Raw genomic sequence first — 27001 nt, 5'->3', positions numbered from 1 at the left:
ACACAGTGCCTCTCAGCTATAGGCTGAGGGGCATTTCCTGGAAATAGCACACTGCCTCTTTAAGAGGAGGGTGCACATGCCCTAATCACTCTCCCAGGAGACCTGAGCTGCGTGCACAGGCCCCAAGAGGGGAAGGAGGCAGCAGCAGCAGACATGGATGGCTGGAAGTGTGCGGGGACACGCGACCAGGCTGAGGGCGGTAAGTCGAAGTCCCTGCAAGGACACCAGCGTTACAGTACTCCCTTTATATGCCCCCTCTGCTCCAGGCCTGAAGGAGATTTCTTCTCCAGCAACTGGGATCCCCTGTGGGAGAGAAGGGAACCAGCCACCTCCAACGTCCTGGACTTTCTTGAAGCCTTAGATGAACCGGGTTGTGTTACCACAGCTGCGTCTTCCTTCCTGCATTTACGTCAAGGTGCACAGACTGTCGGACAATATGCGGGTGAACGGGGAAGAGAAAAGCCATTGGGGTCTAGCCTCTTGGTCTACACATGTGAGACGCATAGTCTTTCTCAAGGAAGCTTTTTTCTGGTATGCCGCGGCATTTCAGAGTAAATCACACACGGCAGCAATAACGCAAGCGATGTCTTATTTATTATGCCTTTGGTTGACAGGTTACATTTAACCCTTGAAGAAAAAACAAAAAGCCAGCACTAAATGTGCACTTCAGCACTAAACATTCCAAACTGTACTTATTATAAAAATTTTGAGATTTTTGGCAAAAAATTGCAATTTCTTGAGCTGCCTCGCCACGTCACGGCAAATCTCATTTGAGGCAGTCCTACACTAAAATATTTTTATAAAATGTGCCATACGGCCTCACATATGAATAGTAGAACTGCTCTTAGCAGTTCTACTATTCATATGTGAGGCCGTATGGCACATTTTATAAAAATATTTTAGTGTAGGACTGCCTCAAATGAGATTTGCCGTGACGTGGCGAGGCAGCTCAAGAAATTGCAATTTTTTGCCAAAAATCTCAAAATTTTTATAATAAGTACAGTTTGGAATGTTTAGTGCTGAAGTGCACATTTGGTGCTAGCTTTTTGTTTTTTCTCCATTGAATTGGTCGGTGGTTGACCTCCACCTTGCTATGCACCCCAATTTGGGATGTATTCCATCTGTCTAGATTTTGGCGGTTGGTGACTGTTCACATTAAGTCATCAGGCTTTGTCCACAGGCTATTTACTTCATGCAGCATTTGCTTGGACCTGTCCCGCCCACAGCCATGACTCAGTCATGGGTACGGGATTGAAATAGACCAGGTGAGTGCTGCTAAGAGCAGTTCTACTATTCATATGTGAGGCCGTATGGCACATTTTATAAAAATATTTTAGTGTAGGACTGCCTCAAATGAGATTTGCCGTGACGTGGCGAGGCAGCTCAAGAAATTGCAATTTTTTGCCAAAAATCTCAAAATTTTTATAATAAGTACAGTTTGGAATGTTTAGTGCTGAAGTGCACATTTGGTGCTAGCTTTTTGTTTTTTCTCCATTGAATTGGTCGGTGGTTGACCTCCACCTTGCTATGCACCCCAATTTGGGATGTATTCCATCTGTCTAGATTTTGGCGGTTGGTGACTGTTCACATTAAGTCATCAGGCTTTGTCCACAGGCTATTTACTTCATGCAGCATTTGCTTGGACCTGTCCCGCCCACAGCCATGACTCAGTCATGGGTACGGGATTGAAATAGACCAGGTGAGTGCTGCTAAGAGCAGTTCTACTATTCATATGTGAGGCCGTATGGCACATTTTATAAAAATATTTTAGTGTAGGACTGCCTCAAATGAGATTTGCCGTGACGTGGCGAGGCAGCTCAAGAAATTGCAATTTTTTGCCAAAAAATCTCAAAATTTTTATAATAAGTACAGTTTGGAATGTTTAGTGCTGTAGTGCACATTTGGTGCTGGCTTTTTGTTTTTTCTACATTTAACCCTTGTCTGGTACCATAGGGTCAATGTGACCCCATACAACTAGTGATTTTTTTTTCATGGTAACAAACAAGGGTTAATATACCTATTAATTTAAAGGGAATCTGTCACCAGGATTGGCCACCTAATCTGAGAGCAGCATAATGTAGCGACAGAGACTCTGATTCCAGCGATGTGTCACTTACTGGGCTGCTTAGTGTAGTTTTGATAAAATAACTGTTTAATCAGCAGTAGATTATCATTACAGGACTACTTGGCGTGCTGCAGGTAGTCCAGCATATTCATGAGCTCTGTATAACTGCTAGATCTGCAGTAGAGAAAACAGTGATTTTATCAAAAGGACAGCAAACAGCTCAATAAGTGACACGTCGCTGGAATCAGGGTCTCTGTCTCTACATTATGTTGCTCTCAGATGGGAGAGCAAGAACCTGGTGACAGATTCCCTTTAAAATATACATTTCTGAATAATGTATTTGGATCCATTTGTCCCAAACCCTATTTTAATGATGCCCAGCTCACGCCATTATACATCGAGGCACAGCTAGATGGAACTCTGGCTTGGCTGGAGTACTTACATACAGAAGTATTGCAGCAATCAGAAGGAGAACAGGGGTCCTGAGTACTCCGTTTGGACACAGTGGCATTAGGTCATGCATGATGGTATTAACGCCTTCACTCCCCTAGACAATGAATGAAGTACTGAAATAGCAGTAGCTGCCTTAAATACAATTCCAGCAATACCTTTACACGGCCAGTCTGTTCCTGCATAGCTGAGAAATCAGTGTTTGAACTTATATACAAATATAACTGAAGAACTATTTGTCAATCTGAAGCCTCCGTCACTCCAGCTCTATTCCCCGCCCAGTGCCGCCTCCTCCTCCTTCTTGACTGACTGCTCCTTTACCTAAAGTCACACAGTATCGAGGCTGTCAGTCAAGCAGGAGGAGGCAGCACTGGGTAGGGAATAGAGCTGGAGTGACAGAGGCTTCAGCTCTACCATATCCATTTACATATCAATTCAAACGCTGCTTTCTCAGTAATGGAGGAGCGGACAGGCCATGTAAAGGTATTGCTGGACTTGTCTTTGAAAGAGCTACATTCTCATATATATTATTTGGGGTGTGAAATCTTACAGACAGAAAGTGGAGAGTGGAATAAGTCTCGCAAGAAGAAAGGATTGAGCATGCCGGATTTCAGCACTACAAATCCTTCTTTATTCTGATATCAGGGAAAACGTCGTTGTAGTCTCTACACATAAGGACTCTTTCACACGTCCCTGTCTCCGGTACGTGTTTGGTCCGTTTCCTCACATACCGGAGACACGTAGACCCATTTAAATCAATGGGTGTGTGCTCACGTGCGTATTCTGCTATGGACCGTGTGTACGTGTGGAGCATATGTGTGCCCGTGTGCTCCACACGTGAACATGTCCGTTTTTCTTTTTTTCTCCGGCTTCACGGGTGTCACACGGAACGCAAACGGACCACACGGATGTGTTCCGTGTGACATGCGCCGGAGAAAACACACATGTCTGAGAAAATAATAAAAAAAAACTTTACTCATCTTCTCCAGCTCTCCTGTCTCTGCCGCTGCTGTCACTTGCTTCCGACCGCTGCTCATTATGCTCATTGCATATTCACTTCACTGCGGCCGGAAGCAGCAGTAGCGGGGAGTCTACAGGACCGGAGACCGAAGATCAGCACCACGGACAGCGAAGCCAGGGACAGGTGAGTAGAAAGTTCCCGTTCTCCATGTGTTATCACGGATAACACACGGAGAACATACGTGTGCCGTAAACACCACTCACGGAGGGCAAAACGAACCTTTGACACGTCCGTGAAAAACGTGCGTGGTTTTTCACGGACGTGTGAAAGAGGCCTTAGGTGGAGAGCTGGTTCTGTCGATATTTGATGGTTTGGGCCACCTTGCTCCAATGTGTATTGACACCTCTAGTATAAGAAGACAATATGAAGCTCTACAGCTCTACAGCTACTGTACGTGATGGTTGTGTTCTTACCTCTGGAAGCTTGCTGCCCGGTATACTCGGAAAGTCATGATGTTCCATGTGGTAGCCAACATTGAAGGTTAGCAGGTTAAGTGGTCCGTAGTAAGAATAGGTTTCATAACCCTTTAAAAACATGTAGTGTTCAGCAATAAAATGTCCAGATATTGGATGAAAACCCATGGACAGAATGGATCCACCTAGTAAGTACACAACTGGCTTCAGACCCCACAAGGAATATATCGCCAAGTCAAAGGAGAACTGAACAATTGCATTAATAACTTCCATGTGTGTGATAGGTTTCGGATTGATGTATAGTGGGCGCAGGACATAGAGGAGAGGTTGTAAGATGATCCAAATTATCTTGCGTGTAGGGGTACAGAAAAAGTTCCCCTCAAAATCTGTTGGGATGTCCACGTCCAGGCCATCTCCCCCGAGATACCGGTGGTGGTCAATGTGATATTTCTTGAAAGATGTTGAGTAAGGCATTGCGATTGGGAGGTTGGCAAACATTCCGAAAAATCGATTCCATCGTGCTGACTTGTTACCAAAAGCAACATTGTGAGAAATGTCATGGATGGCGAGAGTCAATGAGTGATTGATAACCCCTCCGAATGCATAAGACCAGAAGAAGAGCCACTTCCAAGAGAGATCACGGACGAGATAACAGCAGACAATCTGAACAAGTACCATGCAGGAGACAGTCCATTTAAGCTGTGGGTCTGGTCCCATCAAATTCTTGATCTGTGGGTATTTAGCTGAATAAAAAAAAAATATTTTGTTAGAAGTGATACTGAATTGGGAATTCAGAGGGTAAACCTAGAGCCAAATACTAACGATCTTACACAAAACCAGACATCAGCCAATACTTAGGTCTATATCATAATGGAGAGAATCGAGTAACCAAACACTTCCACCATCTTTATCAGGCCTCATGCATCAGTGTTTTTCACAGATAGAACCCGTTACTGGAGATGAGAGGACCCGTGGAAGTTCGGTTCAACTGGTTCAGGCAGACTTTAGATAGAGTTCGGTTTGGGATCTGGACTTGACCTGAACTCCAATGGGAATCACCAAATTGGGCAGTTCGGGCGTCGGCCCACATGCAACCAGCAATAAATAGAAGACTTCTGTGGGGAAGGTCACGCTGTTACCCCCAGTGCGAGACGTCCAAACACTGCAAGCGGCTCGCACTGGGTTGAGCACCAAGCGTACCCGAGCACAGCCATGCTCGCTCAAGTGGTCAGCATACGTAAAGTACCCGAAAACCCAAAATCTGTTTTTCTGGGTGTGTGTTTGGAATGAACACTGAACTTCAGGTTCCCTCATCTCTACCCGTAACCCTTTTTTATGGGGCTGTTCACATGTCTGTGGTTTTTTTTTTGTTTTATTTCAAAATCAGGTGACATATTTATTGGTTTAAACCAATGAATCTGTAACAAAACTTTCAGAATATGGATGCCATGATGATTGCTGTCCGTTTTTACTACGTTTGTGTAGAAACGCCTTTTTTTGGATATGTGAAAAATGGATGAAATGCTGATGATGTGTTATCGCGTATTTGATGTCTGTATTGTGCATTTGATGTCTATATTATTTATTTGGAACAAATTAGGCCAGACTTGTCACTCGAAGCAAATATCAAAAAAAAAAAAAAAAGCGAAAAGAAGACCAGCAACCCTTTGGCCTGACACTATCAAGATAATGGTGGAGAAGACCCGGGTAGACCTATCTAGGCCATACAACATTGATCTTTCTACAGAGTGTTAATCCATCAAGTCACTATGGCTCAAGAATGAGCTGAAGGCCTTTTAATTTTTAATAATTGAGTACTTGATGTCTGTATTGTGTATTTGTTGTCTGTATTGGGTATTTGATGTCTATATTGTGTATTGGATGTCCGTATTGTGTATTTGTCTGTATATTGAACTTGCTGCGTGTATTATGTATAGTGTTTTTGTTGTCTGTATTGTGTATTTTATGTCAGTAGTGAGTGTCATGGGGTCCTTCTCCGATATCACACAATCAACAGAGCGGGAGATGGGTGAACAATCCAGAGATCCTTTATTCCATGCAAATCAGAAGATATATAAAATAATCCACCATACAGAGGGTAAAATAGTCCAGGAAGATGGATACAATCCAGTAAGCGATAAATGTCAAGGTCTCACTGGGGAGCTGCACCATCTCCAACAGAGGATGAATCTTCCTGCTCCTCTCTTGAAGTTCTCAGACAGACTGAATAATCTCCCAGGTAAACAGAGAGTTTGGTGGATCCCAGGGCCCCCCTCCCCCTGATTTAGGGACAAAAGCCCGGCAGGGGGTGATTAGCCTGCAAACAGAACAATGTACACAGAATGGACAGAGCACCATGCCTAAAATATGAACCTACACAAAATTATACATAACCCCCCACATTCCACCATCACAGTGAGTATTTAATGTCTGAATTGTGTGTTTGTTGTGTATCTGGGGTATGTATTGTGTATTTGTTGTGTGTATTTGTGTAGATCAGTGATGTTGAAAGCTATGCCATCTGCAATGTATTTTGCCATCAGGGACACCTGGCAATACTGCACAGTGCCACTGTTGGCAGCAGGACGTTGTGTGATGAAGCAGTTTGTATTGACAACATACAACTCTGATTCAGTGTGGCTCCTTCACAGAAGCCACATTACTGAACGGGAAAAAGGCCTGGCAATCTACTTCTGTATTTTGCCAAGAGAACCTGATAGAGAGTGCAACGAAAGGATTTTGATACAGTGCTGGAACACGCACCCGTAGGTCAGAAGGCACTAACAAGCTGCGGGAGAAGAACTGATGGTTGACCTGAGTATGATCAAGTCTCATGATCATGACGTGCCAGGATCAAAGCTGCAAGGACGTCTTGGTGCAGATATCGCTTGGTCGAAAGAGAAGGTCAAAAGTTGCAGAGATATCATAAAGTTCAGAACTTGGAATGTATGAACTATGAACCAAGGGAAAGTCAACAACATCATCAAAGCCAAAATAGACAAAATAGGACTCGACTTACTCAGAATTAGTCAACTAAGATGGACTCAACCTGGACATTTCCAGTCAAACAAATATTGGGTCTACTATTCTGGCAATGATAACTGAAGGAGAAACGGTGTCGCTTTAATTCTCAACCAAAAATTGCCCTAAAGTACAATACAGTCAGTGATAGAGTCATCTTGATACGACTACAAGAAGTGCAAATCCATGTCACAGTTATACAAGTCTACTCACCAACAACAGATGCCGAGGAGGATGATGTTGAACTATTCTACTATCACGTTCAAGAAGAAATCGACAAGATGCAAAAGGGTGCTTTACACGCTGCGACATCGCTAATGATATATAGTCGGGGTCACGTCGTTAATGACGCACATCCAGCGCCGTTAGCGACATCGCAGCGTGTGAAACCAAGGAGCAACGATCAACGAGCGCAAAAACGTGAAAAATCATTGCTCGTTGACACGTCGCTCCTTTTCCAAATATCGTTGCTGCTGCAGGTACGATGTTGTTCGTCGTTCCTGCGGCACCACACATCGCTGGAACATCGCTGACACTGCAGGAATGACGAACATCTCTTTACCTGCATCCACCGGCAATGCGGAAGGAAGGAGGTGGGCAGAATGTTCCGGCCACTCATCTCCGCCCCTCCTCTGCTATTGGACGGCTGCCATGTAACATCGCTGTGACGCTACACGAACCTCCCCCTTAGAAAGGAGGCGGATCGCCGGCCAGAGTGACGTTGCAGGGAAAGTAAGTCCGTGTAACGGGTGTTAGCGATGTTATGCCCCACGGGCAGTGATTTGCCCGTGATGCACAACCGACGGGGGCAGGTCCGCTCGCTAGCGATATCGCTACCGATATCGAAGCGTGTAAAGTACCCTTCAAACCAGATTTACTCATTATTAGGGAAGACTTGAATGCCACATATGCATTTGCCAAAGATGGAGGTCATCGATTATTACCGTGAAAACAAAGCCAGGAGATGACTGTGGAACTGATCATGAAGTTTTGACAGCAAAGATTAGAGTCAAGCTGTGTAAACAGTCTAGACAACAGGTCATTTCCAACTTCAGTTTGACCAATATACCTAAAGTTTTCTTAACGCAAACATAGGGATATCCAACGTTCCTTGATGAGATATATACTTTGCGGAGCCTAGTATGAGAAGCTCTTTGGGAAATATAGCGACCCCCGACCACCTGTCCTGTCACTATCTCACACTACCTATAAAACACACAAATGCTCTTTTTACTCTACTTACTTTTCATTTCATCAAGAATTTTTCCAGCCATAAAACTATTTGCGGTTAATAAGTGACTTAGATTGAGATGCCAATCAATAGTGATGACTGCACCCTGCACTGTAATATCATGGAGCTTGCTAATTATTATCAGGATATAGTAATGGCGCCCATAAAGCCTGGAACAAAGAATGTGTAATGAAATCCTATATTTATGGTCCTATAAGGTGTCCAGCTACATCGCCGCCCTACACATTGCTGTTGCAGAGTAGGTCACGTCATCTCTCCTGACATTTACCAATGATTTCATCGGTACGATGTGTGGAACAATAGCCAAATAACGTGATGTGTCAGGTGCGGGCGGCGATGTCCCAATGTGGAAGAGAATCTATATTTACACAATTATTCCGGCAGGTACTTTGACCAGTGATAGAGATAACAACTCCCTTCCTCCTACATCAGCTTTATTATGTCATTAGTTCCCCCATCGCCACTAGTCACTCTCCTTATGTACATGGCCGCATTCATTCTACAATATCAGGAATGCTCAATCAGAAGCCATATAACTGAGGAATTCTTGCCTACCGGCAATAGGCCCCATTCACAATTCTGGTTTTCCTACCCTTTTCCCTAGTTGCATTTCATTATAAAAACAATAACTGTGCTTTACTCACCCTCCACTGGTCCAGTGCTGGGTCTCCAATGTCTCCAATGGACTCCAGTGTCTCTTGTCCTCTGCATCGCAGACAACATGTAGACAAAGCTGCAGTAAGCACACCAGCTCAGAGTATAGCAAGAGATGCTGAGCTCAGTGATTGGCTGCAGTGCTGTAGACATTACGTCAATGCTGCATACAATAAGAAACATTGGGGGCTGCGGCGGAGACATAGAACTTGACCCGTGGAGGGAGAGCGAGGCACAAACTGCAGATGGTGGTCATGGTTTTTTCAGTAGAAAAAAGTTGTGAGAATTAAAGGTCAGGATTTTTCAGCCGGAAAAGCTCTTAGGCTATGTGCCCACGCTGCGGAAAATGCGCGGATTTTGCCGCGGATTTCTCGCGGAAAAGCCACGGATTTCCCGAAAATCTGCAGCTCAGGCACTTCCCAGTCATTTCTATGGCATTTTGGAAATGCTGTGCCCACGCTGCGGATTTTTCCGCAACGGATTTCGTGCGGATTTTTATCCGGAAAAATCTGCAACATGTCAATTATTGTTGCGGATTTTCATCCGGATTTTGTCTTTAAAATTGGGGGGAAAAAAAAAAAATCCGCACCAAAATCCGCATCAAATCCGCGGCAAATCCGCGGTAAATCCGCGGCAAATCCGCACCTTTGAAAAGGTGCGGATTTTGCGGGAAAGCTGCGGATTTTGATGCAGAAAAATCCGCAGCTACATTCTCCCGTGGACACATAGCCTTAAAGGTCTAAATCCTCAAGTCTGCAGTCACTCTTATGTGACTGGAGACTTGTGAATACTCACATTGTAAGCACTGTGCAGTGTGAGGATATCACGGGTAAGAAATGACAGAACAGGGGCTCCTAGACTGACCCTCAAACTAGAGACCATGCGCTGTCCCTTATTTCAGAGGTAGGCTTGTTAGCAGCGAGGTTTGAGCTCCCAGCGTTACCCTAACTCCTGTCCGAGCCCTGATCTTACTCCCAATCTCCCTCACCCTTAGGGGGGTGGCAACACAGTAGCAAAACCCCCCACAGAAACAACACGGACAAAGGAGAACGAAAACTCGTACAAACTGCACTCAAAAACTAGAGACAATACGTGTACAGGTGAATAAAGAAAACGGAAGGAAGTTAACACACTACCGGGAATCTTCCTCACCACTGAAAATAGCAATACAGGTCACCAAAAACTAGATTACCACAAAGACTGGAATTGCTGGAGCTATGCTAAAGCTATTATCGGCTCAGAACTACAGGCCGAAGGCACACTGAAACGCACGTAGGGTTTGGGAGTTGGTGCCGACACAGCTGCTATTGTTATGGCTACAGGTAACTACCTTTTTATGATCCATTGATTCCAGTTTTATTTTTTATACATCAACAGTGATTTCCTTTGTCATGATGGTTCTCATACAATTATTGTATCTGGAATTATAAAGTTGTTGGGCATTATTTATTATCATTAGATATTGGCTGCTACTTATTCATATTATTTATGAATCGCTAACTTATGGTGTTTATATATTAATTTTTCAGCTAATTATTTATTTAAATTTCACTGTTGCGCCTTATTGTTTGCGTTTTTTGCACATACAGTATGTGCATATTTTTTTAAGCTGCTATAATAATACACTAATATCCTGTGTGGATATACTCCATTGCACATTGCTGCTATTATAATTATTTATTATATTGTTTTTGCACTTTATATTGTAATATTTATATGTAGCCGTCAATGAGCCCAATTAATTATATACGGTACTATTTTATCTGATATTTCCATTTTATAGGCCTATATTTTTGCACCTTATATAAATTATTTCATGACATGTATTGATACGTTATGATTGTATGGTGTTGAATTGCTGTGTTTGACCCACTCTCCATTTCTGTTGTCATTTTCCTTGCTGTATCTTTTTAATAATGGATTAATAAAATTATGTACTTTTTTTATTGTTGTGGTTATTATTTATGTGAATCGGGTTTTTTGGATTAATTATAATAGCCTACTTTTATGTATATGGGGTTGATTATATATTAATAGTGATAGTCTATATACACAATATATATACCCCTGATTGGCGTAAATCGGTTTAAAATACCAACAGGGCAGGCAGAGTCCAGGTACGGGCAGGACGGGACTGGGACCAGGTGCCAACAGGCAGGACGAGCTGGTAGTCAGGTACTTGCAGGGACAGGACTGGAACCAGGTGCCAACAAGTAGGACGGGCTGGCGGATAGGGACAGGGACAAGACAGGATAGGTCGGGTGACCTGACAACTGACTAGACAGAGCAAACCGACTAACAGGAGCTATGGTGTTGAACAGGTGACTCTCCTAGTGGGGGATTGGCCTAAATACCCAGTGCCTCCCAGTGATAGGCTGAGAGACACTTCCTGGGAGTGGTGTGCTGGCCCTTTAAGGCTATGTGCGCACTTTCAGTTTTCACCTGCGTTTAAGGTGCGTTTAGGATCAGTTTTGGACTGCAGCGTTTTTGTGCCCAAATGCATGCGTTTTGGTTTTCCATTAAAGACAATGAGAATTCATGATTTCTTGTCCGCACTTTGCGTTTCCAAACGCATCTCAAAATTTGCATAAGTTTGGTCAAAAACCATGCGTTCAGAAAAGGACCCTGTCAATTGTTTTTGCCATTTGTGGTGCGTTTTGTTAACATTGAAGTCAATGAGAAGTAGCAAAAAGCAAGAAATATCAAAATTCCTGCATTTTACCTGCTTTTTCATTGCAGAAAACATGCGTTTTGGACATCAAAATAATGATTTGATATGTCCCTTTACACACACACATAATCCGACAATTAAATTTAAGAATAATATGCATTTATTGCTATTTTACCGATAAAATGTATATTAACGCTATAATTTTATTAAATATATCTTTTTCCATTATTTTTCCCATTAATATAGATTTGTCCCTTTTTTTCTCTTTTTTCATTCTGTTTGACTATTTAATCTTTATTTAGCAGTGTTTTGATGTTCAAAACGCATCTGTGAAAACGCATGTGGAAACGCATGGAAAAAGCGCTAAAAACGCATCTAAAACGCGGTAAATACGCATGCGTTTTCTGCGCTAAATTTCTGAAAAAGGCAACTTTGGCAAAATCAATTAAGGCTAAAACGTGTGTTTACAACTGCATGTAGGACGATGGAAAGTGCGCACATAGCCTAAGAGAGGGGCAGCGGAGCGCGCGCACTCCTTAGGAAACAGACCACTGCTGCTAAAGAAAAACGTGGGCAGTGCTTACAAGCTGTTTTCTATTGACGTTGTAAGCCCTGTTGTGCAGCTGGCCAGGATCACTGAAGGGCTCTGTTACGTCCTAATCCCGACCAGCTTTTGCGCTCTGCTTACAAGCTATACAGCAGCGTTGGTCGGTTTCCTAGGTAATGAGCTATAAACAAAAGAAATGTGTTAACATTTCAAGAACGGCTGCAATTTTTATAATTACAAAATTGCTTGTTATTTTACAAGCACTCGCCAACAATATCCATCTATGAAGATGGAAAACACCTTCTAATTTCTACTACCAGGTCCCAGACATAGGCACCGTACAGGAGAAGCTGCCTGACGGTTGCTATGAGGCAGCGCAGTATATCACTAGGTGATTGTGTATCAGCCCTTGGTTTATTATGTGATCACTATGAGATTTGCATTGTGTTTGCTTCATAAAAGATTCACTAAGTGACAATACCAAGGTTAAATACAATGTCAATCTTGTGCACAAAGACGTTGCATTCATCCATAAGTGCCGGCTGTATCAGATGTCGGCCATGACACCTGTGAAGTGTAAACCAACACTCGGCTCCCACTATGACAACAAGTGATCAGCTTTAGTTTGAGGTTTGGTACCACCATGACGACAACTGACACCTGACGCAGTATCGTGACCAGTGAGACAGATAATTCCCAGTGTGTCCGGTGCCAAGGAATCTCCCCGGTACAGTCCGTGCACCGTTCTCTACAACGGCACCAGTGCAACAAAAGACAAGGCGGCAACTAGATTGTACCGGAGAGCAGCATGACGAATTTCATGTTGGCCTAATGTTGTAATATACAATGCAAAACTACCTACAGTATGGAAAATTCTTCACCCATAAATGCTCGTAATCAGATTCAGACTTCTCTTAGGCCAGTGTTCCCCAACCCCTCTTTCTTCTGAGCCACATTCAGCTCTTACAGATGGTCGTGAGCCACATCTAGAACCTCCAGAATAGTGACATCAAGGCCCCTCATTAATGAAAAGCCAAAACTTCACTATAAAAATCACATTGAGATCTTGGGCACCCTTCCTTATAGGTAGTTTACTAACATTTCAGGGCTCCCTCCTTAACGCTAGAACGTGCAACCATAGAAATCAACCATATAAATCAAGTAACCTAGCAGTCCTGCGAGGCCCCAGGTATGCGTTCTAGGGTTAAACCATTCAGGATTCATGAATTAAAGGGATTGTCCACTACTGGGACAACCCCTTATGATTCCACGTTTCCCCCAGGTAAAATAATAAAGACTATACTCACCTCCCGTATCGGCACTGTTCCAGCAGTGTCCGGGATTGCAATGCGGAGGGCACACGAGAGGTTGTTATGCCACGCGATCCCACATCCAGTCAGCGACGCTTCTTTCTCCCCGCCTTCAGACCAAATGAGTTAATAAACAGGAAGTGAAGGCTGTGGCTAAACTCACTTCCTGTTGATTCTTCATTTTGTCCGAAGGTGGGGAAAAGGAAGCTGACGCTGATTGGACGAGAAGTTATGTGACATAATAACCCCACATAAGCCCCGGCACCACGATCCTGAACACCGATGGAATGGCGCCAGTACTTGAGTGGAGTATAGTCTTTTTTATTTTATCTGGTGGAAACAAGTGGAATCAGAAGTGGTTGTCCTAGTAGTGGACAAATCCTTTAAGCACTCCCACCCCACCATGTATCTAGCGTCATGTAACCGTGGCAGCTTCTCCTTTCTCCAGCTTACCATATCTATGTGTCCACCACCACAGCCAGTAGATCTGCTCATCTGTGTGGGGGCTACTTACAAAAGTCACCATTTGAAGACCTTCTCTTCATAGCTGTTTGCTATATCTGGTGCTAATGCACCAAGCTGTCAGACAAAAGTGAAACATCATGGGGGCATATACTGCATCTGGCCCCCAAGCCATAGGTTGGGGACTCCTGTATTAGGGTATTCTGGTGAAGTTTTGGAATGGAAACTGAGCGTAAACTCTCCAAATCCTAAGCAGAAATGCAAACCTTCTCGAAAACTTGGGAGTTTCTGCTCAGTTTATGCTTCGAAAACTCAGCAAAAGGACTCTATGTGCACACTGCATTTTTAGAAGAGGGGTTTTTTTAGCGGATCTGCTCCAGAATCCTTCTTATAAACCACTTAAATGTTTGGAAATCTCTTCCAATTCATTTCAATTAAAAATTTACTTGGGTTGGGATGGTGGCTCAGTGGTTATCACTGCAGCGCTGGAGTCCTGGGTTCAAATTCCACCAAGGACAACATCTGCAAGGAGTTTGTATGGTCTCCTCATGTCTGCATGGGAATTCTCTGGGTTCTCCTGTTCCTCCCACTCTCCAAAGACATACAGATAGGGAATTTAAATTGTGAGCCCCAATGGGGACAGTGATGCTGATGTATGTAAAGCGCTGTGGAAGCAATAGCGCTATATAAGTGAATAAATATTATTGTTTGCCAATTATATGAGGAGATTTTGGTGGAAAAAAAAAGTGCGGTCACCTTCACTTGTCTAGATACCGTCCAATCAAAAGGCTACATAAAAAACTGCAAAGTAAAAACAAAATCCAAAACCTTTTCAAATTCAATTCAGGAAACTAAAAACTTACCCAAACAATCCCCAAAGAAGAAGCGAGCATCTCAGGAATTGGTTTCCACTAGAAAACTCATTGTTTTTGAATGCTGCAAAAAAACCTCTGTGTGTATGTAGACTTAAGGCCACTTTACACACAGCGACATCGCTAGCGAGTGTACCCGCCCCCGTCGGTGGTGCGTCACGGGCAAATCGCTGCCCGTAGCGCACAACATCACTAGGACCCATCACACATACTTACCTGCCTAGCGACGTCGCTGTGGCCGGCGAACTGCCTCCTTTCTAAGGGGTCGGTTTGTTCGGCGTCACAGCGACGTCACTAAGCGGCCGACCAATAGAAGCGGAGGGGCGGAGATGAGCGGCCGGAATACCCCGCCCACCTCCATCCTTCCTCATTGCTGGCGGCTGCAGGTACAATGTTATTCCTCGTTCCCGGGGTGTCACACGTAGCGATGTGTGCTGCCGCAGGAACGACGAATAACCTACCTCCTTCAGCAGCAACGATAATTGAGATTAGAACGACGTATCAACGATGAACGATATGGTGAGTATTTTTGATCGTTAGCGGTCGTTCGTACGTTTCACACGCAACAACGTCACTAACGAGGCCAGATGTGCGTCACGAATTCCGTCATCTCGTTAGCGACGTCGTTGCGTGTAAAGCCCCCTTTGGGGTATGGGCACACAACGTCTCTTTCTGGTAGATTCCACCCAAAAGAATGCACAGATGCACAGCAATGTAAAAACGGCTTGCTGTGCACATGTTCCATCTCTCTGAATTTCTTTTAACTGAGTCCAAAGTGGCTAAAATACGTGATCTGATCATTCTTCTGGTGGCTTCTGTTCTGCAAGTATTTCCTAAATGCAGACAATTCCGGAGAACCAACAGTTCTTCTGTACGCCAGGTGCGACGACTGGGCTGGGAATCAACTATTCAGAGAATGATGGTGCCCACGCTGGTGGATCTGCAGGATGCCACACTATGGGTATCAGATATCTCATTGTGTGTAACAAGTTTAACAGGTTTCCTTCTGTTTCCAACCCTCTAAATCTCCAAATATTAACTCTTCTTTCAATATGATGTTGATATTGGAAGGCTCTTACGCTGGATAGAAACTTTCCACAGCTCAACAATCACTGTCGGCCCAACTGGGTGTTTAAGGTTAATTTAAAAGATAATTCTTATGCTCTGTAATGGTTAAAATTGTAAAGTGCTTGTAAAAACAATCAACTTTGCAAACTCCTTTGTCTTATAAATTCTTAAGAACAGAGGAATATTTCATTTTATTGCCTAGGTTACCGGCCACCTCTGCAGTCCAGCAATGGTGGCTGAGCTGAGCAGTGGACGATTTCTAATAAAGCTTGTAATCAGTATCGGATGCTGGCTGGATCGCTGGCGGCCACTCTTAGGGGTACTTTGCACGTTGCGACATCGCTAGCATCGGCTAGCGATACCGAGCGGGATAGCACCCGCCCCGTCGCACATGCGATATGTGGTGATTGCTGCCGTAACGAACATTATCGCTACGGCAGCTTCAGACGCACATACCTGCTCGGCGACGTCTCTGTGACTGCCGAAATATCCCTCCTTCAAGGGGGAGGTGCGTTCGGCGTCACAGCGACATCACTAATCGGCCGGCCAATAGAAGCGGAGGGGCGTAGATGAGCGGGACATAACATCCCGCCCACCTTCTCCCTTCCGCATTGCCGGCGGGACGCAGGTAAGGAGATGTTTGTTGCTCCTGCGGGTTTACACACAGCGATGTGTGGAGCTGCAGGAACGAGGAACAACATCGGACCTGCGGTCGACCCGACATTATGAAAATGAACGACGCTACACAGATCACCGATTTTCGACGCTTTTGCGATCGTTTATCGGCGCGTCTAGGATTTACACGTTGCGATGTCATTACCGGCGCCGGATGTGCGTCACTAACAACGTGACCCCGACGATATTCCGGATGCGATGTTGCAACGTGTAATGCACCCCTTAGCTTCAACTCTCAGGCAGTGTCAGTGAAACTGTGTACTGTAAGGTCATAGTTGCCTCATGGAGACCATGCAATTTGGGCAAGCGGTGCAGTGATGCTGCTGGTCCAAACTGTTAATCAAGCAGAAGCGCAACGCTGTCCACTTTTGTCAAAGTGGCCAAGTCTGCGTATTTTGGCAGGACCAGCGGAAAAGTTAATGTGTATGGGGCTCTTGATGTTGGGGGACAGAAAGACTGGACATGAAGTATTCACACGTCTGATCCTTTTATAGTACTGTGTCACGCTAGGTAAGGGGAAGAACCAAGTGAACGGCAAAGGGGAAGGGAAAACCTGTGTCTAAGAAAGGGGGAGATGGTGACTTCTGACCAAGCCCACCACTGGGTCCTGGGTTCCCTCACCACCCTAGATAGGTTCTGCACCTATGCGCTGAGCCGGATACCTGACCCTAGGTATCTCTAGTGCTGGAGGATAAATAGGGAACGGGTGGGATGAGCGCTTTGTCAACCCTACTAAACACTAAAGGAAGACACAAGCAGGTCACATTGGGGAAAAAAACATGAACTACTTATCCACAGATGACACAGGCAGGAGTTCAGCAATGATACCACAGAGAGGTACAAGCCACCTGCTTGCAACCAGAGCTAGAATGTACTGAATAATATCACCAGCACCAGTCCAGGGAAGAAGGGAGTATTTAAGCACCAAGAGAATACTAATGATCAGCAGCTGGGTGAAAGTTGAGCTCCTGCTGGGTCCAGAAGGGGGAGAGATGAAAATCAAGCAGGAAAGCTACCTACAACAATGAATACTAACAGCAGTAACAATAGAAAGTCAGGGAGCATTTTGCACAGCTGATCGCTGTGATCTTCTATTGCCAGAAACCACATGACTGTCTGTCACCAGTGACACACCCGTGACAATATCCCAGCGTCCTACTACACCAGATCTATATCACTATAGGAAACTATGCCCATCTAAGGCTATGTTCACACGTGCAGTAATCATCCGTTAGAACGGATCCAGCAGCAATCTGTTGGCAAAAAAGTTGTGCAAACACAACTTTTCTGTCCGTTGTGAAAAAATAGATTTTTGCAGGATCCATTTTTTTAACATGGGAGTCTATGGGAAACGGATCCAATAACTGATTTGTATTTAGCCATCCGTTTTGTTTGCATTTGTAATGAATCCGGTTTTTCTTACAGGATCCGTTTCAAACGGAAGATAAATAGCGATCCTGTAACAGATCCGCCCTTCATAGACTCCTGTTAAAAAAAACCCCAAGATCTGGCAGAAATCAGGTTTTTAACGGTGGACAAAAAAATTGTGTTTGCACAACTTTTTTGACAACGGATCCCTTTTAGCGGATGATTACAGGAAATGTGAACCGCGTCACAGTCTGAGATTTATCACAAACAACAGGCTAATTGGGTGTTGAAGTTAATAGGACCTATTTTTCCTTTTCTTTGAATCCTTCTAATTAGAACTTTCACACGGCAAGTCTGGACCTGGAGAATACAGGTATAACACTTGCTCCAAACCACAGGGGACGTTGCCTTCCACCTTCCAAGACACTCTTCTTTCATTCATTTCTCAGCTTTCCTAGAATCCTGAGCAGTAAGGATGCAAATCACAAAGACTGGAGTTTTGTACACCAGTCTAGATACAGATGTGCTGGCTGTAGTAAGATGTGACAAATTCAGCAAGAGCACCACCATGAGAAGTGAATAGGTCAGAGACTGGAATACATTTTCCGTGGTAATTTTTGCCACTTTTTATTAGCAGAAATAATAATGGATTTGTCAGCTAGGCTTGGCCATGTATGCTATGGCTAGGCTTGGCTATGTCTGCTATGGATAGGCTTGGCCTTGACTGCTATGGCTAGGCTTGGCCATGTCTGCTATGGATAGGCTTGGCCTTGACTGCTATGGCTAGGCTAGGCCATGTCTGCTATGGATAGGCTTGGCCATGTCTGCTATGGCTAGGCTTGGCCATGTCTGCTATGTCTATACTTGGCCTTGACTGCTATGGCTAGGCTAGGCCATGTCTGCTATGGCTAGGTTTGGCCATGTCTGCTATGGCTAGGCTTGGCCATAACTGCTATGGCTAGGCTTGGCCATGACTGCTATGGCTAGGCTTGGCCATGACTGCTATGGCTTGGCTTGGCCATGTCTGCTATGGCAAGGCTTGGCGATGTCTGCTATGACTAGGCTTGGCCATGTCTGCTATGGCTAGGCTTGGCCATGTCTGCTATGGATAGGCTTGGCCATGTCTGCTATGGCTAGGCTTGGCCATGTCTGCTATGGCTAGGCTTGGCCATGACTTCTACGGCTAAGCTTCATGTACTTTTCAAAAAGTTGGCAGAGCTACAGTAAAAACTCCAAAAGTTAGAAATCTGTGTTTGTGCAATGGAGCATTTCAAGCAATTTTACTCCAGAATGGGCCAAAGTGCGAAGAATTACACATAATGAGTAGAGATGAGCGAACCTGTGGAAGTCCGGTTCGGAAGCTGAAGCCGAACCGTATCTCCACTGTTTCGAACTTGGCCCGAACCCCAATGGAAGTCAGTGATTGGCAGTTCAAGTTCCATACAGCCAACTATAAGCGGAATACTTCTGTGGAAGGGTGGGCAGGATGTTTCCATTTTTGTTTTGTTTTTTTTTGGGTTGCACATGTGGCGTCCCTGCGGCTTCAGGTGCCACAGGGTACTGCACCTCACCCGAGGTGCGGTATTCATCTCGGATACGAATGAGGTCATCGCTGGTAAACTACCACCACACATCCAACACACAACTCGAGAGCTCTGTCACTGGGACTGGGCTAGGGTAGGTGCCAGGGGTGGCAATCATGAGGTATGGGACCCACTAGTTCAGGTACCCGGGAGATGGGGCACCTGAGGGGAAGTGAGGACCCATCTCACAGAGCAGTCAGTTAGCTCCAAGCGCAGCAAGCGCCATGTCAGACTCAGGAGGAGACGGAGCAAGACACTGAACAGAAAGGGGACCGTGGTCCGGAGCTGGAGGCTCGACCCGGGTTCTTAAGAAGAAGGGGGATCCCATGATTTCACACACACTAAATCCAATCACACTGTTGCTACCCCCAGTGTGCCCTGTTCAAACACTGCAACCGGCTTGCACCGGGCTGAGTACTGAGCGTACCCGTGCACAGCGTTGCTCGCACCAGTGGTTAGCATACATAAAGCTTCCGACCTCTGAACCCGAATTCTAATTTTTCTTTAAAAATCAGTGATCGGCCGGAAAACCAAACACCGCTCATCTCTAGTAGTGAGTAGTGACATGAAATCAGGGGGTATCACTTCATAATCATTCAGGACTCTAGACAAGCTATGCACCTCAGTGCCACGTCTGATCGGATTATTATACTAATAGAAAATAACAAAAATGATCATCTATATGTTCCGTCACTTGTTCATTGTATGAAGTCCTCTCTAAAACAGTGCTTTATTGTACTAATAATTCCCAGTGCATCTGAAGATGATGATGATCACAATAGTCACTCTCATTCCCAGGAGATTGTTCAGTGGTTAATTAAAATCTATTCCTTTTAACCCTTTGTTAAAGAGTTACACGTACTGTATATAGAGCCCTTTTAGGAATTATTATCTACATCTGTTGGATGTGGTGCATTTATTTTACATGACTAGTTAAAAGTTAATCTTGAAGTTAATTTAATCAATAGATCTTGGAATAATAATAAGTTCCACAATTGGATGTGATTTAAAAAATTGTTCCTGTGCTGAGATAATCCTATATATGTGTCCCTGCTGTGTACTGTGTAATGGCCGTGTCTGACCGTACAGGGACATGGTGTGATCATACCACAGCTCTTGGGCCAGGGAGGATGCAAAAGAGTATACAGGCGTTACAGCACGGGGATTGCAAAATATCATTTCTTTCAGGTAAAACATTTTTTTAAAAAGAATCAGCTGTGATCCCGTGCTGTAATGTCTGTGTCGCGGGCGGAGGGGGGGACGCTGCGCTCTCCCACTGCTCGGGTCCGGCTGCTGCTGCTGCTGCTCGGCGGTGGCTCGAGCGGTGGGCCGGATCCCGGGGACTCGAGCGGCGTTCCTCGCCCGTGAGTGAAAGGGGGGATGGTTTTGGGGGAATGTATTGTCCGTGACGCCACCCACGGTTGTGGTGAAGTTGGTGACACCACCACTGCTCTGGACGGGGATCCCGGGAGTGATGACAGGGAGCAGCCTGGATGTTAGTTCTCCCCTCCGTGGGTAGGGGGTTGGTTGTCCCGGGGCCCGGTGATGGGGTAGGGATGGATGGCAGGCGGGTTACGGGGCCTGGCGAGGTGGAGGGTCGCGGGGGCAGCGCTGTGCTGCTCACTCAGCCAATGATGAGGACACAGTTCTCGGTAAAACAAACGGCTGGATGGACGGGTCCCACAGGCGGCTGCGGTGTTGTTTCTCCCGGCAGGTTGATGGTGACTGCCTTTCCCTGCACCTATGTAGTGTAGTGGTTCCAATGGGTTCCCACCGGTAACCCGCTCCCCAGCTTGGATATGGGCTGAAGGAGCCCCTTTTGCCCGCAGGCTCTGGCCCTGGGAACTTTAGCCTTGGCGGTGACTGTGTTTCCCTCTCTCGGTTGGACGGTTGCCTTCTGTCGGGACTTGGCTGCTGGGAAAGCCAGGAGGTTCCCTTCGCTAACGGATTTGGCAAATTCACGGCGACTCCTAGCCTTGCCGGGGTCCGTAAGCCCCTGCCGGATGGTGCTGGCTTCTATTTGCGTACCGGTCCGGTACCGCCGGGCCACCGCCCGTCCACGGTCCTTACGGCTAGCTCCAATAGGCCACTCCTGCAGACGGTCACCACCGTCTGCCAACCTTGCTGTTCCGTCCGGGCCACACACCCGGACCACTTTCAGTCTGCTCCTTTGCTACTTCACCTCTCTCCACTTTCACTCTCAAAACTCAACTGAACTCTTTTCCCGCCTCCAGGACTGTGAACTCCTCGGTGGGTGGGACCAACCGCCTGGTGTGAACATCAGCCCCTGGAGGGAGGCAACAAGGGTTTTGTGTCTGACTTTGGTGTGCCTGACCGGGAGTGTGGGGTGTGTTGGTGTTGTTCTCTGTGGCCCCTGGCTTGTCCAGGGAGCCACATCTGTATACGCTCATTTTCTTCCTCCCCCTGCCCAGGAGATGTGGTATGATCAGACCTTGTCCTTGTACGGTCAGACACAGCCATTACACAGTACACAGCAGGGACACATATATAAGATTATCTCAGCAAAGGAACATTTTTTTTAATCACATCCAATTATCAAAATTATTATTATTCCAAGATCTATTGATTAAAATCAACTTTAAAATGAACTTTGATCTTGGGAAAACACCTTTAAATAGGGAAATGGGAATTCTGTCATGTGATATTTTTTCTCGTGCAGGTAAGGCCTCATTCAAACATCTGTTTTGTTTGGGGTTTTTTTGCTTACGAGAAATACGCATTAGTATTTTTTATAAGAATTTTGGTGCCGTAACCGGATCAGGAAAACATGTTGTGATAATGTGTACATTTCCCCTAGCTTCCAGCCAAGCATGTGTACTTTTCCCTCTCCATTGCGCCACTCCAGAAGTTTGGGATGACGTTGACTGTTCACCTGAAATGGGCGGTTATGGTCCACAAGATGAGGGCACTGTCCGTGATCCTGGGAAACTGCTTTGAGTAAATCAATTGTTTGGTTGGGAGCTGTGCGTGAGGCCCAACTCTGGGAAGTCAGGTCCAGCCTGTTTAGATAGGTGCCAGCCAGCCTAAGATATATTTTGCATCTTGTATTTTGCTTTACTGATGGACGAAACCAATAAAACTGGTTGTGGCCAGTTGTATGAAACCTGTTTGGTGTGAACTGTGTCTTGGAGTGCCTGAAGCACTAGCCTAGCCCATGTGAAGGCGATCTCGTCATCTAATCCCTTAATCCTATCATATATGGTGAAGGCTACGCTGGCACAAAAATCCAGCAAGTTGTATGTTCTGCTGTTTTTGAAAAACCAAACAGGGCGGACATGAAGGATCTAAACCAATGCAAATTACCAACAGAACAATCTGAATCAACAAGAGATGAACCGTTTGCTCATGGAGTCCAATAGACGTTTGCTCTGCTCAGAGTACAGTGCAAGCATCATTGCAGAAAATGACGCCGAGGATGATGTGAACGTGTTCCTTACGATTTTTGAGAGATCTGCAGAAAAAGAAAGCTACCAGTGGGTGGATGTTCTGTCTGTTTCTCAGTGAGGAGCTCTTAAAGGCTTGAGATGCCTGATAGTACCCCAAGCTTGTGGGTGAAGTGCTTGCTGGGTTGAGGGATACACCTGCTGTCAGAGCCCAGGATTTCTCAAGGAACTAGAAGATCTCTGAACCGGGTAAGACCATTCCCAAGGCCTGTAAAGTGGGGGAAGATATAGACATTGTAGCCAGGGCATTAAAGCTAGTTGACCCCAAAAGGCCTTTGTATATCAAAGACATTGCTTGGAGATTCCAGATAGTACCCTAAGCTGATGGGTGAAGTGCTTGCTGGGTTGGGGGTTACACTTGATGTCATAGACCAGGAGTCTCCAAGGAACCAGAAGACCTCTAAACCGGTTAAGACCATTCCCAAGGCCCGTAAAGTGGGGGAGGATATAGCCATTCTACCCAGCCTATTAAAGCCAATTGGCCCCAAAAAGGCCTTTGTATGGCAAGGACATTGCTTGGAGATGCCAGATAGTGCCCTAAGTGCTTGCTGGGTTGGGGGTTACACTTGATGTCCTAGACCAGGAGTCTCAAAGGAACCAGAAGACCTCTGAACCGAGTAAGACCATTCCTAAAGCCTGTAAAGTGGGGGAGGATATAGACATTGTAGCCAGGCCATTCAAGCCAGTTGACCTCAAAAGGCCTTTGTGTGGCAAGGACATAGCTTTCTAGCGCTGCCGAGGACTAGGTCATGTGGCTTCCAATTGTCCACAGGTGGAGGAGCCCAGTGAGTGTGACAATGAGTATGAGTGTGACAATGGATGAAGAAAGTAAATTTTTTTCTAGGCCTGCCTTCTTTGCCTTGTCCTCTCATAATACCGAGAGACAAATTTGCAGTATGGTTGTAGAGGGACACTCAGTTAATGCTGTTTTGGATTTGGCTAGCCTGGTGACACATGTCCACGCTAGCTTGGTGGACAGCAGAAAGTTACAGAGCAAATTATTGGGAGTCATGTGCGTACATGGGGACATTAGGGGTCTGTTTGCCTAGAACGGTATGACCACTGCAAACTTTTACTGATCGGTGGTTGTTTAAGATCATACAGGCAGACCAAAGTAAAGGATGCGCACTGAGTCATCTTATCTTGATCGATCATTTTGTATAGGCTGCCATAGTTCTCGGCAGCCCAAGTTCTGTTTACATCACGGACAGCGATGATTTTTTTTATGCTGCAAAAAAGATCATTTCAACCAATGAATGAGCGTTTTGCAGCCAGATTATATGGCAAGATAATCGTGAAACAAGCCCTTTGGGGATTATGTCACTGCTGTTCTGTCTGTTGAAATGCCATGTGGAAACGTGAAACATAAAGTGGAAGAGCAAAAGACTTAAATGAATGATGTGATTATAGGTTGTGACTTTCCTTTTGTTTTGGCAACTGCAAAAAATGCTACAAATGTGTTTAGCCAATGCAAATGTATTTGTTATTGAATCTGTATCCTTGGGTATACTTGAATATGTACAAGTTGTAGGACTGAGTTTGGGTGAAAATGAGAACTCTGCTTTGAGGTTTTTGCAGGAGATTGGTGTAGACCCATCTGAAATTGATCTCCCTGAATTGCCAGCCTACAAAGAAAAACTTGGAACAGCCCAACTCAAGCTCTCCATGTTAACCCAAGCACGAAAAAGCTTAAAAGTAGTGATGAGCGGGCACTACCATGATCGTTTGCTCAGTACTCGTAACTAGTGATGAGCGGGCACTACCATGCTCGGGTGCTCAGTACTCGTAACTAGTGATGAGTGAGCACTACCATGCTCGGATGCTCTGTACTTGTAACTAATGATGAGTGGGCACTACCATGCTCGGGTGATCAGGTGCTCGTGACTAGTGATGAGCGGGCACTATCATGCTTGGGTGGTCAGTACTTGTAGCTAGTGATAAGTGGGCACTACCATGCTCGGGTGCTCGGTACTCATAACTAATAATGAGAGGGCACTACCATGCTCGGGTGCTCGGTACTCGTAACTAGTGATGAGCGAGCACTACCATGCTCGGGTGCTCGGTACTCGTAACTAGTGATGAGCGAGCACTACCATGCTCGGGTGCTTGGTACTAATAACTAGTGATGAGCGGGCACTACCATGCTCAGGTGCTCGGTACCTATAACTAGTTATGAGCGGGCACTACCATGCTCGACTGCTCAGTACACAGAACTAGTGATGAGCGAGCACTACCATGCTCGGTACCTGTAATTAGTGATGAGCAAGTACTACCATGCTCGTTTACTCGAAACAAGTAGTTGGACACTCGACTTGAGTGCTGAGCATAATGGAAGTCAATGGGAAACTGAAGCATTTTTCCGAAAGATCTATTGGAAAAATGCTCACGTTCCCCATTGACTTCCATTATACTCGGTACTTGAGTTGCACCCATCCAACTGCTCGATACGAGACCCGACCATGGAAGTGCACGCTCATCACTATTTAACTGGATTAGGGGATACACATTTTGCTAGGGTTGCTGTTCTAAATCGGATCAAAAACGGACATCTGTTTTGATTTTTTTTTATTTCCTTAATCAAGATAATGACAAAAGATGCATTAAAAGAAACAAAAAAAGTATGCTTAAAACGATTGACCACTATTTTAATATTGATGACTTATCCTTAGGATAGTACATGAACATCAGATCAGTGGGGTTTGACACTGATCTGTCATTAAAGAGGTTGTTTTACATGTTATCATTAATAATAATAATAATAATATTTATTAACTTAATAAAGGTTAATTTTTAATGGGATACATTTCTTTGCTTCTCTTGATACGGTGTCCTCCTCTTTATTAGCGTTGGTTTTTCTCCTAGTGGACAACCCCTTTAAAGCCCCCGTCACATTTAACGACTTACCAGCGATCCCGAAAACTATGTGACCTGATAAGGATCGCTGGTAAGTCGCTGGGAGGTCGCTGGTGAGATGTCACACAGTCAGACCTTACTAACGACACAGTAATGATCATCTACCTGTATAACGATCTCGGCGGGCGTTGGGACTGTGTTAGGAGGTCGATGGTAGGTGTCAAATACAGCGATGCGTCCTACCCAGCAGGACATCGCCTTTGAAGACAATGGTCCCAACCATTCAGCAACGACTAGCGATCTCACAGCAGGGGCCTGATCGCTGGTAGGTGTCACACATAACGAGATCGCTGCTGCGTCACGGAAACGCAGCAACGATCTCGTTAGCGATCTCGTTGTGTGTGACGGGGCCTTAAGCATTGTATTAACTAAACCAGCTTCTATATATAGTACATTAGTCTTGTGTACACAGTGTTAGTTGTGCAGCAAAGATTAAGAACTTGTGAGAAATAAAAAAACAACTTCTTAACTTGTTCCATCTGAAATACCCCATTATCTCCCATCCATGGGATAGATTGGTGGGGGTCTGGCTGCAGGGACCCCACTAATCGCCATAGTGGGGCAGTCTTAGGGGTACTTTGCACACTACAACATCGCAAGCCGATGGTAGCGATGCCGAGCGCGATAGTCCCCACCCCCGTCGCAGCTGCGATATCTTGTGATAGCTGCTGTAGCGAACATTATCGCTACGGCAGCTTCACATGCACTTACCTGCCCTGCGACGTCGCTCTGGCTGGCGACCCGCCTCCTTCCTAAGGGGGCGGGTCGTGCGGCATTACAGCGACGTCACACGGCAGGCGGCCAATAGAAGCGGAGGGGCGGAGATGAGCGGGACGTAAACATCCCGCCCACCTCCTTCCTTCCTCATTGCAGCCGGGACGCAGGTAGGAGATGTTCCTCGCTCCTGTGGCTTCACACACAGCGATGTGTGCTGCCGCAGGAACGAGGAACAACATCGTAACATCGGTTCTTCCGAAATTATGGAAATGACCGACGCTACACCGATGATACGATTTAGACGCTTTTGAGCTCGTTAATCGTATAAAAAACGATTTACACACTCCGATATCGACAGCGACACCGGATGTGCGTCACTTTTGATTTGACCCCACCGACATCGCACCTGCAATGTCGTAGTGTGCAAAGTACCTCTTATCCTCATTAGATTGGAGCAGATTCATTCATTCATTTT

At 45.4% G+C, this 27001-nt stretch overlaps 1 protein-coding gene across 2 annotated transcripts in view; it reads right to left on the bottom strand.

The window, feature by feature from the left end:
- LOC142250445 (sphingolipid delta(4)-desaturase/C4-monooxygenase DES2-like) overlaps positions 1-27001 on the bottom strand; it is a 66874-nt gene that overhangs the window by 8836 nt on the left and 31037 nt on the right. For both annotated transcript variants that reach the window (XM_075322625.1, XM_075322623.1), the window contains exon 3: positions 3950-4692. In XM_075322625.1, the coding sequence (XP_075178740.1) occupies positions 3950-4692 (743 nt within the window). The remainder of the gene's footprint in view (positions 1-3949; positions 4693-27001) is intronic.

Source organism: Anomaloglossus baeobatrachus, chromosome 9, assembly GCF_048569485.1.
Source record: "Anomaloglossus baeobatrachus isolate aAnoBae1 chromosome 9, aAnoBae1.hap1, whole genome shotgun sequence".
Lineage (NCBI taxonomy): Eukaryota > Metazoa > Chordata > Amphibia > Anura > Aromobatidae > Anomaloglossus > Anomaloglossus baeobatrachus.
The sequence above is the reverse complement of the archived record's forward strand: the minus strand, read 5'-3'. Positions and strand labels throughout refer to the sequence as shown.